The following is a 17,931-nucleotide window of genomic DNA, read 5'->3' as shown; positions in this document are numbered from 1 at the left end:
GTTGAACCACAAACCCTCAATGAGAGCCTCTCTTGCCATACACACACATGCACACACTGAGGGAGCCTCCAAGTTTTACCCTTGACCTATCCACAGGTCATGGCAAAATCCATAATTTTGGCCCCAAAATCTGAGCTCGACTTATACATGAGGTCAACTTATAGTTGATTGTATATTATAGTTGAGTGTATACAGTGTATCATTTCAGTATATAAAGAATGACACTGGTAAATGCTTTTAGTTGGAAGGAGAAAGTGATCAACTTAAATAATTGTTTTTACAGTAGATTGTATGTCTTTCCCCCCCTAGATCGAGGAGGCAGCTGATATTATCCAGAAGCTGCATCTGATAGCGCAGGAATTACCTTTTGACAGGTGAAGTATAATTGACATTTATAAACTGTTTTTGATCTTTGTCGCTTTCTTACGGATTTCAACTGACTTGGTGGCTTTCTAAAGAAGGAAAATAGTAATTAATGACCTGCAAGCCTAAGGACACAATTTGGATCAAGAAATAAACTTTATTTTTAAAAAACATATAGCTTGTTTGAGGAGCATAAGTCATTGTGTGCTTAATGGTGTTTTGTGTGACATATGACATGATAGGAGATTTACAGTGCAGTCCTCTGCCTATTCACTTATAAGTTAGTCTTGCTGTGTTTTGTAGGGCTTTCTTAAAGGTAACTGTACACATGAGTGCATCTTCACTCCCTCAGCCAGTAGGAGGCAGACTTTACCCGAGATACTTGAAATTAAAATGTTTTTGTCCTACTATATTTTTATTAACTTGCAGCATTTTTGTCCTGTCTAGTCTCTGAAGCTTTGCAGGCAGTGCACAGTATAAGCTAAACATTATAATACACAGATAAGATACAACTTGATAATGAAATTAAAACAAGTTAAAGCAAACGCAAAACAAAACTGAGCTAAAACTGAAAGTGCAGGACAACAGAAATGGAATGTCCTAGCAACACATAATAAGTTATACTGTATCATCCAGTTCTAGTTAACATCTACACTGTTTGACCTATCTTAAGTTTCCAAGCCACTTTCAAAGTACAGTGGGACCTTGTTATACGCTGGGGTTTGGTTCCAAGATCCCCCGTGTATAACAAAATCTGTGTATGTTCAAGTCCCGTTAAATATAATGACATAGCAAAATGGTGTCCCTTATAATAAATGGAAAATCAAGGTTTGATAATTGAAATTTATACTTTTTTGAACATTTTCAAACTGTGGATGCTTGAATCCATGTATAAAAAATCCGTGTATAAGAAGGGCCAACTGTAGCCTCACATGGAAAACATTGCAGCAATCCAACAGGTAATTTATTAAACTATAGCAAGGCTACCTCTATCCAGATAGGGTTGCTGTTTATATGTTTGCCTGAATCAGTGATGGCAAACGTTTTAGAGACTGAGTGCCCAAACTGCAACCCAAAACCCACTTATTTATCACAAAGTGCCATGTCCCTCTGACTTTCTAGTAACAAACTCTGATGAACTCTGTGCTGAGATGATGGTGGGTGTGCCCACAGAGAGGGCTCTGAGTACCACTTCTGGCACTCATGCCATAGGTTCGCCATCACTGACCTAAATTAATGTTTAAAAAGTGCTCTTGGGCATTAGTACCTCCAGTGACAATGCTGGATCCAAGAACACTTCAGACTGTGAAGTTGGTCCTTTAGATGGACTGAAACCCCTTCCAGTACAGGTTGAACACCAGCCATCCAGGGAAGAGTCTGTTAATTGGTTCTCATCCAGTTTATTACTACATGAATGAATGAATGAATGAATGAATGAATGAATGAATGGAAATTACATAAATGAATCATAGAATCATAGAGTTGGAAGAGACCACAGGGGCCATCCAGTCCAACCCCCTGCCATGCAGGAAATCCAAATCAAAGCATCCCCAACAGATGGCCATCCAGCCTCCGTTTGAAGACCTCCAAGGAGGGAGACTCCACTACACTCCGAGGAAGGAGTGTGTTCCACTGTCGAGCAGCCCTTACTGTCAGGACGTTCCTCCCAATGTTGAGGTGGAATCTCTTTTCCTGCAGCTTGCATCCATTGCTCCGGGTCCTAGTCTCTGGAGCAGCAGAAAACAAGCTTGCTCCCTGCTCAATATGACATCCCTTCAAATATTTAAACAGAGCTATCATATCACCTCTTAACCTTCTTTTCTCCAGGCTAAACATTCCCAGCTCCCTAAGGCATTCCTCATAGGGCAAGGTTTCCAGACCCTTCACCATTTTAGTCACCCTCCTTTGGACACGCTCCAGTTTCTCAATGTCCTTTTTGAATTGTGGCACCCAGAACTGGACACAATATTCCAGGTGGGGCCTGACCAGAGCAGAATATAGTGGCACTATTACTTCCCTTGATCTAGACACTATACTTCTATTGATGCAGCCTAAAATCGCATTGGCCTTGTTAGCTGCCGCATCGCACTGTTGACTCATGTTCAACTTGTGGTCTACTTGGACTCCTAGATCCCTTTCACACGTAGTTTCATTCAGCCAGGTGTCCCCCATCCTATATCTGTGCATTTCATTTTTTTCACCCTAAGTGCAGTACCTTACATTTCTCCCTGTTGAATTTCATTTTGTTAGCTGTGGCCCAGCTTTCTGTCTATTCAGGTCATTTTGAATTTTGATCCTATCCTCTGGGGTATTAGCTATTCCTCCTAATTTGGTGTCATCTGCAAATTTGATAAGTATTCCCCCAAATGTTGTCTTACTAAATTCTCATTGGTTCAGTGTGTCAGCTTTAGTTGGGATTTACAATTAGATTTAGGATTTCTTTGCCAAATTGAATCTTTTTCCATTTTGAACATGGAAATTGTTATTGGGGATATAATTTTGCTAGTCATTTTCCACCTAGAAGGTTGCTTTCATAACTTGACTGGGAAACAGAACCTTGAATGTATGAAATCTGCTGGGAACCAGCATGACCATAAATTGTTTTTCAGCCTGGTAGGAGTTTTATGCATCTCCCAGTGATGTATCTGAGTCCTCACTGTTAAGTGCTTCCCCTTACAGAGGATGAGTAGAAGGTTAACAAGTGTGGGAATAATTGTAAAGACAAAGAACTGACGTTTAGCTCTAGTGACTTTCCCTTGACTTTCTGTTGGGAGTCCATGATTTGAAATGGTAATTGAAAGCTAGTCTCCCAGGTCCAGCTCTTTGTTGACAGGATTATATTGGTTCGCTTCCTACTAACCTTGTGCATGTCATGCTCTGGGATGCTGTAGTTTTATGTAGAATAACTTGACAGGGCATGCCACCCAATTTTATGTTCTGAGAAGGTATATGTAAGTAGTCTTATATGCCAGAAAATACAGTATATGGTATTATGCTCTACATTTGAGATGTGTGTTTTAAAAAGTGTAATGTGTAAAATGGCTCTTGATTGTATGGTTAAAACTCCAAGGCATGGATTTTAACTCTTGATATTTATTTGTTAACAGATTCTCTGAAGTAAAATCCAAAATAGCAAGTAAGATTCTCTCTCTGTTATCCTTGATTTGTTTAATCTGAGTGAAAATGGCTCTGTTGCTTTTGCTTCACCAATGCTAAAATGTTACTTTTTATTTTATCTACCCTCCTCTTTGCTCTCAGGTAAGTACCATGATTTAGAGTGCCAATTAATCCAGGAGTTTACCAGTGCACAAAGAAGGGGGCAAATCTACAGAATGAGAGAAGTAGCTGCAGTCTTGCTTCACTTTAAGGTAAGAAGCCATTCTTTGTAACTGCAGTCCCATGTACACTTAGGTGGGAGTAAGCCCCAGTGAAAACAGTGGGACTTACTTCTGAGGAAACATCCATACATTTACAACTGTGCTGGGTACAATTTGAGGCAAGGTTTTTGACCTGTAAGCATCTGAATGATTTTGGCTCAGAATAGGGCGTTCCAGTGGCTGTTCTTTTCCTCCAGGGACTTTGCAGCCATTGTTAATCCACCCAGATGATTTGGCTCCAGCAGGCTGGTTCCTGGCAGAAAAATCAATATATTTTGCTGCTGGAAAAAGTAGTTTCTTTCCCCCCTGTAAATTAGACTCCCATGCTGTTTATTGTATGGATGGTAATTGCACTCATGTTAGCAGGCAACAGTGAATGGCCACTGTCAGGCACATCACCTTCTTATCTGTGCCATTTTGAAAACTTCTGTATGGTTCTCTCCCCAGCCCAGATGGTAGAAACCCTTGCTGTTATGCCCCTTTCTGAAAAGGCCATTCCTTAAGAGCTTGTTTCCACCCTCTGTCTTACTGTGATCTCTGCAGTTGATTGAGAACCTTCTATTTGAGTCAAACCCCTGTACGCAAGTTCAGACTGCAAGAACACATAAAAAGGAATTCTCAGTGGCTATCCTACAACTGTGGATGCTTTTTCTTCTAGACACTCATTTTTTAGGACTCAAAACTGAGTATCTTTTACATGTTCTTGTAAGTGCACAGTTTGGCGGTCATGGAAGGAAATGCTATGTAGACCTGTAAGTTTAAGGATACGTGTCATTTTCTCTTTAAGATGAAGTGGCCATGTCCTAAATGAACCGAGCAGATCCTTTAGTACCAATTTGGTCAAGTCAATAAGGGGTCTGAAAGCCTGTTCAGCTGGCAACTTGAATTACCATATCTCTGCAGTCCATGTCATAAATGTGAAAGAGACATTTCCTGAGGGACTGTTGAACTGATTAAAAGGTAGCTGTGTGATTCCCGAGTAGAAACAAAATTTAGGGTTGAACAATACCTTTGTTAGATTGTTAAAATAACATAAAGCACACTTTTTGAGTTCACTAGAACTCTTCTTCTTTAGATCATACAAAATTTGAGGTACTGGAAAAGGAGTAAAAAGTCCAAAAATCTGGCTAGATTTATTGGCCATTGTTTCTGTAGGCAGATTGACTTGCAGTATGGAGTTGAGTTTTCAGTTTATGATTGCTATCTTCTCTGTAGACAAAAGATTGGCTATAACCCTTGCAGGTCTGTCAGTTGCCCTAGCAGAAGCACACAAGCTCCCAGATGGCTTAGAGCAAAATCTATATAACTTTTTGTCTATTTTTGTTCTCCTGTTGTTGTCTTTGCTGGTAGTATAGAGCTTCTAAGGGGCTGAGGAAGAACAGGAAGAGCCAGGGGGAAGTGCTTCATGCCTAATGCTTTTACTACAATGTAACTTGACAGATTCATTAACAGTAGTAACAATATGACTGACCTGCAGTATCTTTTCCCTCCCACAGGGCTATTCCCACTGTGTTGATGTGTATATAAAACAGTGCCAAGAGGTAAGAGTTTGCATGAAAAAAACATGTCTGGATGTATGCAGGAAATATCCAAAAGAAAATTTATAAAGGATATGTAAATATGTTATTTTTGCAGATATGGTTATATTTATTTAGGAATAAAGGGCTCTCAACATGATGAACAAATAAAAACAATTAAAACAGTGCTAAAATAAAAATATTTTAAAACACAGTAAAATACAATGTAAAAACTTTAAAAATGATGTAAGAACTGTATTAAAATACAATTTTAGCACCATTTAAACAGAGCAGTTTTGTACATCAGAGGCCATACAGAGCAGCACTGTTTTGACTGTCTGTGAGAAGCTTAAAGAAGATGGTGTCATCCTGATTTCTTTGTTACAGAGAATGATGGTAGAACCTCACGTCTAACTTTTCCAATATTCAGGGTGCCTACTTGAGGGGTGACATATTTGAAGATACAGCAATTCTCTGCCAGAATGTGAATAAGCAGGTTGGCGACATATTCAGCAGTCCAGAGACTGTCATGGCCAAGCTTATCCAGAATATCTTCGAAATCAGACTTCAGGTGACTTGCAAAAATCCATGCTTTTAAAAGCCATTTTCTCAGTCTTAAGTATTGTTTTGATTTAAAAAATGGATTGTGGATTTAATTTCTTCCTTGTTTGTGTAGTACTTACCTTTGAGCATTGTAGGTTGAAGGATGTATCATGTCTGTTACTTGCCATGAAGTTCTGGCTCTGTACTGTTTGTCCCTCACTTTCCATCTCTCTATGCCAGAGTAGTCCTGGGTGGGGAATATTAATGTGACACTTAGGTGTCACATTACAAATTCTTAATATGAATATAGTCATACTGAGCAGTATTGGGCAGATATTTATTATATTATTAGTTGTATATTTCTGTGCTACCTTTTCTCCGAAGAGCTCAAGGTAATGCAAATGGTTGTTTTCCTTCACATTTTATTCTCACAATAACCTTTTGCAGTGGCTCAGGATGAGAGAAAATGACTGGCCCAAGGTCATCCATGCCATTTCATTGGGGACTTGCACCTGGATCTCCTAAGGTCTCAATTACCATACCACCTTTCCACTTCATACCAAAACATCCTAAACTACACATCTGTACTTGGCCAGAATCCTGCTCAGGCATTTATTGTGGAATATTTTTGCTGTTAAAATGGAAAATTGCATGAAGCATTTGCCCAATGAGCCCTTTATGCGGCAGAAGATCTACTTCTGCATTGCATTGGTTAGCGTGATATTGCCTGCTGCCTTTCCTTATCCACTTGTGAACCGCATTGTTATTTTACCTCTGAGACCTGGGATTTTCTTTGACTGCACACTTGAGTGTAGTAAAGAACAGAAGAACAATGTATGAATACTAGGTTGCAGTCTTATGCCTGTGATGACAGTCAATACTTATCTGTACTTATTATCCTAGAGCAACATTCTGATGTACTGGCACTTCATTTGTATTGGGATATACATCGATTAATACATATAGTTTTATTAATGGAGACAACTAGAACAAAAAGAATAGTGGTAGCAAGAACTCAAGAGCTGTAATTTTAACAGTGGAGAAAAGAAACCATGGTAGATGAAGATAGCATGACATCATCAGTGATTACAATGGAAGTTTTCCATTTTTAGAACCATAATTGACTTGGATCAGAAGTATCCCAAAACTGGATTATATATATGCGAATGTGTACAAAATGCATGCATTCCTAAAGGTGATAAAAAACAAAACGAAAAACAAACAACTGCTGGCCTTCATTTCACAGGGTTATATAAAAGACCAGTTGGAAGAACATAAGAAGTCAGATGCGGAACAGTATCTTCAGAGCCTCTATGAACTGTACACAAGGTTGGTGCTGTTTTTTTAATTCTTCCAAAATCATAGGATGAGAAGAGCAGAGGCCCAGTTCTGCTTTTTTAATTCCACTAATTTCTCAGAAGTTTTACCTAGGTATTTTTTTCATAGATGCTGCCTTCTCACAGGACAGTGGACTGTTGTCTGAGTGCACATTTGTTATATCTTATTTGGATGGTGATGCCCTACTTGGGGCTGCCTTTGGAGAGTGTTTGGAAATTTCAGCTGGCCCAAAGAGCTGCAGCCATACTGTTAACTGGGACCTGTTGCAGAGACCATACTAAACCCCTGTTAAAACAGTTCCACTGGTTACCAGTTTGTTTTCAGGCACACTTCAAAGTGCTGGTAATGACATATAGAGCCCTATACAGCTTAGGTCGTTTTTTTTGGCAGACTATAGCTCCCTGTATGAGTCAGCCCGGGTTCTGAGATCATCAGGAGAGGCCTTTCTCTCAGTCCCACCACCATCACAAGCTCAGTGGGTGGGAACACGAGAGACAGCCTTCTCTGCCTAGCCAAGGCTCTGGAACTCCCTTCCCAGGGAGACCAAAATGGCCCCCTCCTTGTCCTTCTGTTGGCCGGCTAAAACCTTTCTATTCCAACAGGCTATTAAACAAAGTTTTTAAAGAAAGTGCTTTAACTTGAAGCTTGAATTGTTTTGATACTGCAAACAACTCTATTTTAATGTTCATTATTTTTATGTTTTTAATGGTATTGTTCTTTTAAATTGTGAGCTGCTTTGAGACACAATTTTGCAGAAAAAAAATAGTGGTGGTGGTGGTGAGGAGTGTGAGGATGAGGATGATGGAGAATGCAGTGTGGCCCCTATTGGTTCAAGGGGGTGGGATTCTGAGCATGCTACTATTCCTGCCTTAAAGGAAGATGAAGATACGATTTACTGAACGAAACTTGCAGCTCTTATGTGGGCTTTTGTAGTCATTTCAAATCCAGTGGACTGACCATGGTCCCTCTTGTTGAGTTTTGACAATGCTGAGACACTAAATGCACCCAGTGCCTACTCTGTGCCCACTAAGAAATGAGCATTGCAGTTGCTTTATACCTGTCTTTCACCTTCTACAAATTCATTGCTTCCTTCTCTCCCCTTGCCCCCAACAACATAAAGGACTACTAATCTTTCAAGCAAATTGATGGAGTTTAACTTGGGCACTGATAAGCAGACTTTCTTGTCTAAGCTTATCAAATCCATCTTCGCTTCCTACTTGGAGAATTACATTGAGGTAGAAATTGGTTATTTGAGAAGCAGGAGCTCCATGATTTTACAGCGCTATTATGACTCAAAAAACCACCAGAAGAGAGCCATTGGGAGTGGAGGGTAAGTTATGGCTTTCTCTCTTTTTACTGTATTCTTACCATTTTAAAAGTGCAGTGTTCTTGAGTCTGCCTTAAGGACACCATTGTTGTTTACCAAATAAAATTATAAAGGGATGCCTAGCCCTTACTGTAATGTTTGCTTGCATATGTAAGATGCATTCTGAGAACTCTGTAGAGACATTCTGTGCACTTATTTTACATAAACAATAATATCTTCCAGCTGAAACAACTTATTTAGTCTCTTTTGAATTGTGTACTTAGGTGCCTGCTGTGAATGTCTTGTGGAGAAGGAATAAAAACAAAACCTTTTTATGCATTACAGAATTAGTGGGTATGGCACATGCATACCATAATTGTTGTGTGTGTGTGTTTTTTGCCATATGGATTTTACTATGATGATCCCATGGCAGGAGAGAGGGGTTTTGCTGTTAGTGGAACATCCACCAAGATTCACATTAGTGTCTACCAAGACCATCTCTTTTTTCTTGCCTGCCTGCTGTAGATAAGATGATGATGCTAAGGCCAGAGACAACCAGTAAGTTTTAGGGAGAAAAGGAAGGTGGGACAGGTTAAGCCTCTCTTATCTGGAATCCGAAATCATTATTGAAAACTCCAAAATCCAAAATTGTCTACATGTGTGGCTGAGACAGTGACATCTTGCCTTCTAATGGTTCAATGTACACAGACTTTGTTTCATGCACAAAATTATTTTAAAAATTGTGTATTAGGTGCATATGAAACATGAATGATTTTCATGCTTAGATTTGGGCCCTATCTGCAAGATATCTCATTATGTATATGCAAATATTCCAAAATCTGAAAGAAATCTGAAATCCAAAACACTTCTGGTTCCAAGCATTTTGGATAAGGAAGTCTCAGTCTGTAGCACAGAACTGTTGTTGCCTGCTATGGGCACTTTTGCATCTTTTGTTTTACAGTTATCTCCAGTCGAACAGGATTTGCTGTATTTGTGATGCTTGATGACTGAGCTGACTGTGAAGCTTGATGAAGGAGGGCAAAAGAAATGGTTACATATCCCACAAGCATCTTTGCTTCTGCAGTACTGTCTTCAGCTATTTAGATGTTTGTCTTCAGCTGAATAGAAGTGCTCTTGGTTATTTTGGTAGATAAGGATGAAGGATCACGGGGGAAGTAGTTGATTTCACTTACTGGTAGACATGTGGATGCTGGATACTTTTGTAGTGAAACTTCCCCCTGCCCCAACAGTTTTATTGATATGGAATTTGTTGGTATTCCTCAAGAATTCAAGGCATTTGTTTGCTTCATGTAATATATAACATTGCTAGAGATGGTCCTTATGTGACTGAAAAATGAACCACAATAATACTTGATTTGAATGTCCTTGTTTGGTGCATCTCTTTCTAGCATTCAAGATCTCAAAGAGAGGATACGGCAACGGACAAACCTACCATTGGGCCCAAGCATTGATACTCATGGTGAAACATTTTTGTCCCAGGATGTAGTGGTTAATCTCTTACAAGAAACAAAGCAAGCTTTTGAAAGGTGTCACAGGGTGTGTATATGCCCAGTATCTGAAAATGCCGCAGGGGTGAGGGAAGGTATAGCCCCTGATGCCCCCAGACCACCTGCTCCTACAATTTGGAGTTTTTGGGAGGCAATTTTTCACTTCACGATTACCCCCACAATTCACAAAGCTCCCCCCCCCAGGGGGAGAAATGCAAGGGGGGGGGTGTTTGAAAAATTATCTGAAAGTTGATGTAACTTTTGGTCACTTTGAGCACACTGGTCCCATGCAGATTGTGAAGTAAGTGAAAAATGGCAACACACAGAATATAGGACATGTGTGCAACACAACTGTTTTAGGGCACAGTTTTATTTCAGTGGTTTTTTTTTTTAATCTTTTAGATTTCAAATTAATTTTAAATGTTTTTTTGTGAACCATGTTGTGAATGGTTTTTAGTAATAAAGTTATAAAATAGATGGATATATGTTTCAGTTTTTTTCCTGTCAGGAGCAAAGTGAAGTTGATGGGAATGTGAAGGTAGTATTTTTGGAGGGTGGTAAGAATCCCTTGTGATATGGATGTGTTCCCATCCTCTGGCATTATACCAAGGTCCCCAAGCCCATCTTAGAGTTCAGCATTTTGAACTGAATTCTGAGTACATTTTCAGAAATCGTTGAAGGAAAATATGATAGCACTGAGCACAGAAAGGGAAAAGTGCACAAATGAGAGAGACAGAGTGGAATCTAAAAAAACAAAGAACAGAAAATGTTATTTTGTAAGAGCTGTAAGGGAGTTAATGCAGGGCTGTGGGGAAGAATGTAGAATAGTTCTGCAGATGTTTTCACACTGCAGGTTCCATCAGTTCAACCCAGCATGGGCACTGGCGAGGAATTGTGGAGGTTGTAGCCAAACAACATCTGGAAGGCCACCCATTGCCCAGTCCTATTTTGGCAGATGCTTCCCACACATGCTCAAGTACTGCTACAAGAGCTGTTAATTCATAAAAATGATGCCAGGATACATAGGTTGCCATTTTCATGTTGCCCTACTTCCCACAGTTAGTTACACTGGCTCAATTAGAAATTGTACAATCAGCAATGTGTCCCAGCAATTCTTCAAATCTCACTGCTAACAGGTGCTTCTCTCTCCCTCCTTCCCTCCCTACCTCCTTCCCTCCCTCTCGCTCTCTCCTTTATTTATTTTTTTTAAAAAAGCTTTCCGATCCTTCAGATTTGCCAAAAAATGCCTTCAGAATTTTCTCTTTGCTTGTGGAATTCTTATGTATTGAGCACATTGATTATGCTCTGGAAACTGGACTGGCTGGTAAGCACAGTACTACCTTTGTGTGACAACTTTTGAAAGGAATTTCTAAAAGCAGTAAATAACTACTGAGCTATACGCCTTGGAAAAGACTGGAAATACTTTGTTTCAAGTTATTCAGTATTTAATATTCGGTGTTTAGTAAATAGCATTTATATTGGGGCTGAACATTAGTCTAACTTAACATATTTTATGTCTAACATTTTGATTTTTAGCCTTCAAATAGGTAAGTGCAGTGTAATGAGCACCCTCCTTAAAATTACTGATAAAAGCAATGTGCTGCTTAAACAGACTGGACTAGTTTCATGCTTAACAAATTTTTTTTAAAAAACAGTTTATTTATAAATAAAGATATATATACAGTCTGAAGTAATTTTTCTTACTCTCTTTGGTAATGAGCTAGTTGGCAAAGGTTACTTTGGATTCCTGATGTTAAGGTTATTTAGGACTGCTAATGCTTTTGAAGTGGATTGTTTCCTTAGCCCCTCTCAGATATTTTTATCATTACTATCAACTTGCTTCCAGGTATTCCTTCTTCAGATGCCAAGAATGCAAATCTTTATTTTCTGGATGTTGTGAACCAAGCTAATACCATTTTTCATCTCTTTGACAAACAGTTCAATGACCATCTGATGCCATTGGTTAGGTAGGTCATTTGTTATGTATTTGAGACAAGAAAGCATGTGGAGTTTGTCCTTCTGACTTGCCAGTATTTCTTCAAAAGTTGTTGTTGGTGGTGTTGGGGGAGAATGGGAAATCTCACACCAGAATTATCTCATATAAAAATAGCAAACAGCTACCTTTAGTATTCAGGATGCATTACAAGCCCCCTTTGCATTTTGAGAACCAAGATTTGGCTTCACTGTCCACAGCCTTTTGGTCTATTGTTAGAGTCTAGACCTTTTCTTGATGATCTCCAAGTTTTTGATAACAGAAGACCCTGAGAGAATTTCTGTCCATTTGTGTACATTTGCTATACAAACAGAAGTGCTGAAGGATTGAAGTAAAGGCAGGTAGAAACAAAGGTGCTATGGACATCATGGAACATTGGATGTGGGACATGCAGTGTTGGGGTTTCCTTTTCCTTGACTTACCAAGAAGCTCTGTATCAGTTTCTGAGCCCTATTTTCAAATAATTCCCCTTGCTCTTTTAAAAATGTATTTACTTGGTTTTATATCGTGGAGAACTGAGTAATCTCTGATTTTGGGAATAACAAAATGAATCAGTCAAATTATTGGAACATAAGACTATCAATTGCTATAAGTTGTGATGACTACATATTTCTTACAGGATCAGTGTCAACATGGTTGTGAATACTAGTTTCTAGAGAACAAAAGCCTGCCTACTGACAAGCTTCTCACAGGTATCTGGTTGGCCACCACTTGTGAAAGAGGATGCTGAGCTAGATTGGAAGAGTTCTTCTTATGTCTTGATGGCTATGCAAAGCTTTCCATATTTGACTTCACACTGGAACACTTCCCATAGTACACCCAGGTTTCCCCATTCAGATGTTAGGTTGCTGCCTATGTAACTGTGATGTGAAGGTTTCTTATGTGAGAACTAAGTATAAAAGGGAAAAGGAGGTGGAATGTCCTTGTAGGTCAAGTTTCTTGGAATATAGATAATTTGATGGTTACCCTAAGATGAATACTGGTAATGAGTACTTATGTCTTGATTTATCATAGCTCTTCTCCTAAGCTCTCTGAATGCCTTCAAAAGAAAAAAGATATCACAGAACAAATGGAGGTGAAACTGGACTTGGGCATTGATAGGCAAGTGTAGATTTCGTCATTCAGTTTCTGCTTCTGCGTCATCTGTTCATTGTCTGGCAAATAATGAAAAAAATTGCTTGTGCATGTGTTTGTGTGAGAGAGTTATAGTGTTTCGTATATTCTCCCCTGTTATAAAATGATCTTTGATTCTCTCTAGTGGTCCACTATTTTTGGAAGGCCACTTTAGCACAAGTTAGCAATTGCTTTGATAAGGGATCGCATTGGCTGGGGCTTTGCAGTATGCAGAAACACTCTCTTTAAAACAGCCACCTGGTATTTTAACTTTGAAGGACGCTGAATTGCATGATTGGGCAGATGAAGCACATCTTGGCGGCTGAACAAAAGAAGACCGATTTCAAACCAGAAGATGAGAACAATGTTCTGATTCAGTACACTAATGTGAGTAACTATATATAGATTAGTCAGTGACAAGTGGCACAGCAAGTAATTGGACTGCCGCTGGCACTTTTCCTTGTGGGCTGCCGAATCTGCTTAGCATATACGTTTTATCACACGTCTGCCTCATTTAATAGTTGAGTTTTCTTTCATTCTTCTAGGAATTCTGACACATTTCTACTGTGTGATTTCAACTGAGGGGAACAATGACAATTCCTGAATGCTAAGCATCTTTAGTTGTTTGTGACCTGTTGTGCTACTTAGAATTTTTTTAAAAAAATGTATAATTGATTTGGGGGGAGATCTACAAAAATGTAGTTTTTTTCTGCAGTAAAGCTGTTCCTTTTACAACATTGTTAACCACACTATTCACTACTGTGATTAAACATTTCCATACTGCCAGCAGCCAAATTGTGGAATAACTCCTGGTGTCTTCACTATAGTAGCGTTTCACTAACAAGGAGCAGTGAAAAAATATTTCCAAACTCAAAGGGAAAGGAGTGTGTTCTAATCAATGGAGTCACAATATATGAAGATACTGAAGTTGTGTATAACCTCAAATATTAAGCACCTATTAGAATATTCAAAATTAGCCTTATATTGCTGAGTAGTGTGTTTCAAAATGTATTAATTTTATTGCATGTATTAATTTTATTGGTTCACTTGCATTCAAATTCCCCTTTGTGCATTATACACAATAAATACAGTACAGTTCTGTGGTTCTGAATGGACTTGAGAGCAGCCAAAGTGTTTGGATAAGTGCAGTACATGCCATTTCTTTGAAGTGGGTATGTGGTGAGCTGGAAGGGAGCACACAGAAGAGCACTGCAGTGGCTCCCAAGCTAAGCCTGCAGTCTTAAACAGAATTATTTAGTATTATAGTTCCTCTGGAATCAGTAGGTTTTACCTCTTGGTAAACTTTGTGTATTGAGATGTTGGGTTACATTAGAGATATGAAATTAATAAAGTGGTTGTTTTACCATGTCTCCAACTATGTATGCACACAAACATTTGGGCTACATAGATTTTTTTCCACATCGTGGAAAATTTATTAAATAACTTGTATTCTTCTTGAGAAAAATAGTTGTCAGTTCGTAATATTTTTCTACTTCATGAAGATGAAGAGAAATGGTATGATCATAAACGCTCAATAATTAAAATTTTTTTATATATATTCAACAAGATAGGGTGGTTTTACTTTGTAGTAATGCAGTATAAAATTATTTTACTGGTCTCCTCTGAGGATGGCAATCTGATGACTGGAAAAAGGAGAAGTGCCCTGATTTTTGATTCAGTACGAAGGTTAAACGTTCAGCATGTGAGTCTGAAGTTTAGTCCAGCGAAAGATGACGCCTTACCTGTTGGGCCCTTTTCAGTTGTCCAGGATCTCCCTTTTTAGTTTTCAGTGGTTTTGAAATCTTTCCCCCATTTTCATTGCAGGCCTGTGCCAAAGTCTGTGCCTATGTCCGAAAGCAAGTGGAAAAGATCAGGAATTCTATGGATGGCAAGAATGTGGACAGTGTTCTGATGGAGTTTGGTGTTCGTTTCCATCGGCTCATCTATGAGCATCTTCAGCAATATTCATACAGCTGCATGGGTGGCATGCTGGCAATCTGTGATGTGGCTGAATACAGGAAGTGTGCCAAAGAGTTCAAGGCAAGTGGTAGTTACACTGAAACCAGGTGCAACATGGGATACAGTCCCTTGGCTCTGTTTTTAACTGCAAGACCTTTTGTAAAGCTGCAGTCTTGTATTAGTAAAACAGAAATAATGAAATGACCTACCTCCCAGGTTTGCTGTGCGGATGAGCAAAACAGAGCCCATGACAGAGCAGCTGTGGACATAACTTACTACTAATCGTTTCTGAGCTAATCTCAGATGTCTGAGAAGCACAGTTTGACATTTACACTGATTTTTTGCTTGTCTTTTCCCCATTGCCACAGATTGCGTTGGTACTGCAGCTTTTCGACACGCTCCATTCCCTTTGCAACCTCCTTGTCGTAGCTCCGGATAACTTGAAACAGGTCTGCTCAGGAGAGCAGCTGGCTATTCTGGACAAGAACATCCTCCATTCCTTTGTACAGCTCCGTCTTGACTACAGATCTGCTCGCCTTGGCCGCCACTTCAGCTGAGAGCGCACCATGGAGCAAAACCAGGCATTTGCTGGGACTCGGCTTACTAGATATCACATTTATAGTGGCTTTTGAGGGGGAAATGGAGTAGGGGTGAGGAGTGGTCAGAATGAAAATGGCAGCCATAACTGAAACTGGGTCTTGTCCTCTTTTTCAATTTCCTTGTGACATAAGCGGTCTCCAGAGATCAAGCTAACAGCTTTCATTTATCAGTTTGTGATGGCACCTCAAGGCTGCAAGGCAGCAAACAATGCATCAAAACTTTTTAAAAATTCTCTTCTGAATGGAAAAGCAATGAAATTCCCAGCATTTAATGAAATGGGATTACTTGGACGTTAGTACTTTTCAGTGCAAACAAAATAGATTCTTGTGCTACCATTTTTTTTTCTTGTGACACATGATAACACTTTATAGTCACCCAGGGGGCACGAGAGGGTGCAACTCTCTCAGTGATATTCTTTAAATAGCTTTGTGCTATTTCAGAATGAAATACATAATGGAATACATGTAAAAATTGCTCTGCTTAAACCTGGAATCTTGTGAATGAGGTTGTAAAACACTGGGGAGGTAAATATTCTTGATGGAGAGCTCTTGTTCTACAACAGGCTCCTCAGGAGTGGGCAAAGTGAGACACTCCAGATGTTACAGAAGTGCTGTTCCCACAATCCCTCCCTAATGGCTGTGCTGGCTTGGACAGAAAGAAATTATGGAACAGTAACATTTGGAGGACTGCACTTTGTTGACTCTTGGTTTTAATGAACAAGTCTCTTCCTGTGCTCCTGTTCTGAAGTAGGTGAGGTTCTCCCACTCCTGTCTCTTAGTTGAGAGATTGAAGGTTTTTGTTGCCTTATGCTTGTCAATCTGTATTTAGCCAGAGTTCCTTAGAGTTTACCTTTTTGGTCACCTAAGCTCCCAAGGCTGTTAACAGTATTGTCCAGCAGGTAGTTCAACATGAACAGTCCCCTCAAAATCACATAACCGCTGGGATTTCAGGAAATGTATATGACAGGGGAATGAGTATGTGGCTTTATCTCTTTTCTATTTCACCCTTCATTCCATTCCCTTTGTCCCCCTCCTTTTGCGCCTGGAATCTCATTTCTTACAGTCCCCTTTTCCTTACAGTTTTGTGCCTGTGTGCTTTCACCTGACAAATATGTGGTGATGGGGCTTGATGTATTGGAAGCAGGTGATAGCAGGCACAGTTTCTCCTTTTTTTCTTTCCCTGGCAGAGTTCTTGTGCCTTTGACAGCTGCATCATGGGCAGAAATTCAACAGCCAAGCCTTTTCCAGACACAAGAGATGCAGTGCTGGGGCTGGGGGAAGCTTCACAATAACCAGTTAGTGCTTGATATGTGAGCGTTAAAAAAGATGTGACATTAAGAAGTTAGCGGCATACAGATTGCAAAGTGGGGCTGACATTCCTGAAGTTGGTAACACCAACTTTTTAAAAACACCATCTTGTTTGTTTGAAGGCTTTGGAGGTCAGGGTAAGAGTATGTCTGCACAGAGGCCATTTTGTTGGCTTTGTATCTCACTCAGTTCAAGACAAGGGTCTGTTCCTTTTTAAGAGGTCTGAAACTGGACAAAGTTCAACTTGGTTTTCTGGTTACTGCAATTTTGTAAAAGCAACTGCCTCTGCAACAGGCAATGGTGACTCTTCTCAGAGTTGTTGAAAGTGACAGAACTTGTGGTCCTTTCAGACTACGGACCAGGGATGCATCTGTATAGTATCTCCTTTAATTTTTAAAATGGTATTAAACTAATAAACTTGACTGAGTTTTCATGCTTTCCTGTAAGATTAAGAAATATCTAATGAGACATTTCTTAGGATTTTTTCCCCCTGATAGACCCATGTTTGTTGGGGAGCAAGAAATAACACAGCCTTGATTTCTGGTACTTTGAAATCACGTTGGCCCATAATTTAAGGCAAAGCCACTACATTGGACTGTCTCCCGATATTCTAAAAGTTGGATGAGGATGGTGAAGTCAGTGATGATAATGATTATGGTGGTGGTTATTGTTACACAAGTGTCCCTCACTTTTTGGCGACTCACTTTTCAACAACCTGCTCTTTTGACCATTCTAAATTATACACAGGACATGTATATTCAACACATGCTCTAGAGTAGTCTCTGACAACACTGGCTCTTTGGCTTAATAACAGGTATGAGCACTGCTTCCTGTGGTCAGATATGACTTGACAACCTTGTCAATGGGACCTTTACATTTTCCACTGTTTTGACCAGGTGTGGAAATAATGGTTCTGGTTATACAGTACCATATATACTTGACTATAAGTCGATCTCATGTATAAGCTGAGGGCAAGTTTTGGGGCCAAACTTAATGGATTTTGGTAT

The 17,931-nt window shown here is 39.5% G+C and overlaps 1 protein-coding gene across 1 annotated transcript in view; it reads left to right on the top strand.

Moving 5' to 3' along the window:
* EXOC5 (exocyst complex component 5) overlaps positions 1-17,346 on the top strand; it is a 39,081-nt gene extending 21,735 nt beyond the window's left edge. The window contains exons 5-18 of the mRNA XM_089522833.1: positions 310-374; positions 3,471-3,499; positions 3,622-3,731; positions 5,237-5,281; positions 5,688-5,828; positions 7,047-7,129; positions 8,259-8,468; positions 9,854-10,001; positions 11,168-11,276; positions 11,799-11,919; positions 12,960-13,046; positions 13,337-13,445; positions 14,883-15,098; positions 15,386-17,346. Coding sequence (XP_089378959.1) covers positions 310-374; positions 3,471-3,499; positions 3,622-3,731; positions 5,237-5,281; positions 5,688-5,828; positions 7,047-7,129; positions 8,259-8,468; positions 9,854-10,001; positions 11,168-11,276; positions 11,799-11,919; positions 12,960-13,046; positions 13,337-13,445; positions 14,883-15,098; positions 15,386-15,574 — 1,662 coding nt within the window. The 3' untranslated portion in view covers positions 15,575-17,346. The remainder of the gene's footprint in view (positions 1-309; positions 375-3,470; positions 3,500-3,621; positions 3,732-5,236; positions 5,282-5,687; positions 5,829-7,046; positions 7,130-8,258; positions 8,469-9,853; positions 10,002-11,167; positions 11,277-11,798; positions 11,920-12,959; positions 13,047-13,336; positions 13,446-14,882; positions 15,099-15,385) is intronic.
* The last annotated feature ends 585 nt before the right edge of the window (positions 17,347-17,931 follow it).

Source organism: Sceloporus occidentalis, unplaced genomic scaffold, assembly GCF_023333645.1.
Source record: "Sceloporus occidentalis isolate IW3139 unplaced genomic scaffold, rSceOcc1.0.p SCAF_4, whole genome shotgun sequence".
Classification (NCBI taxonomy): Eukaryota; Metazoa; Chordata; class Lepidosauria; order Squamata; family Phrynosomatidae; genus Sceloporus; species Sceloporus occidentalis.
This window is presented reverse-complemented; position numbering and strand designations above follow the sequence as displayed.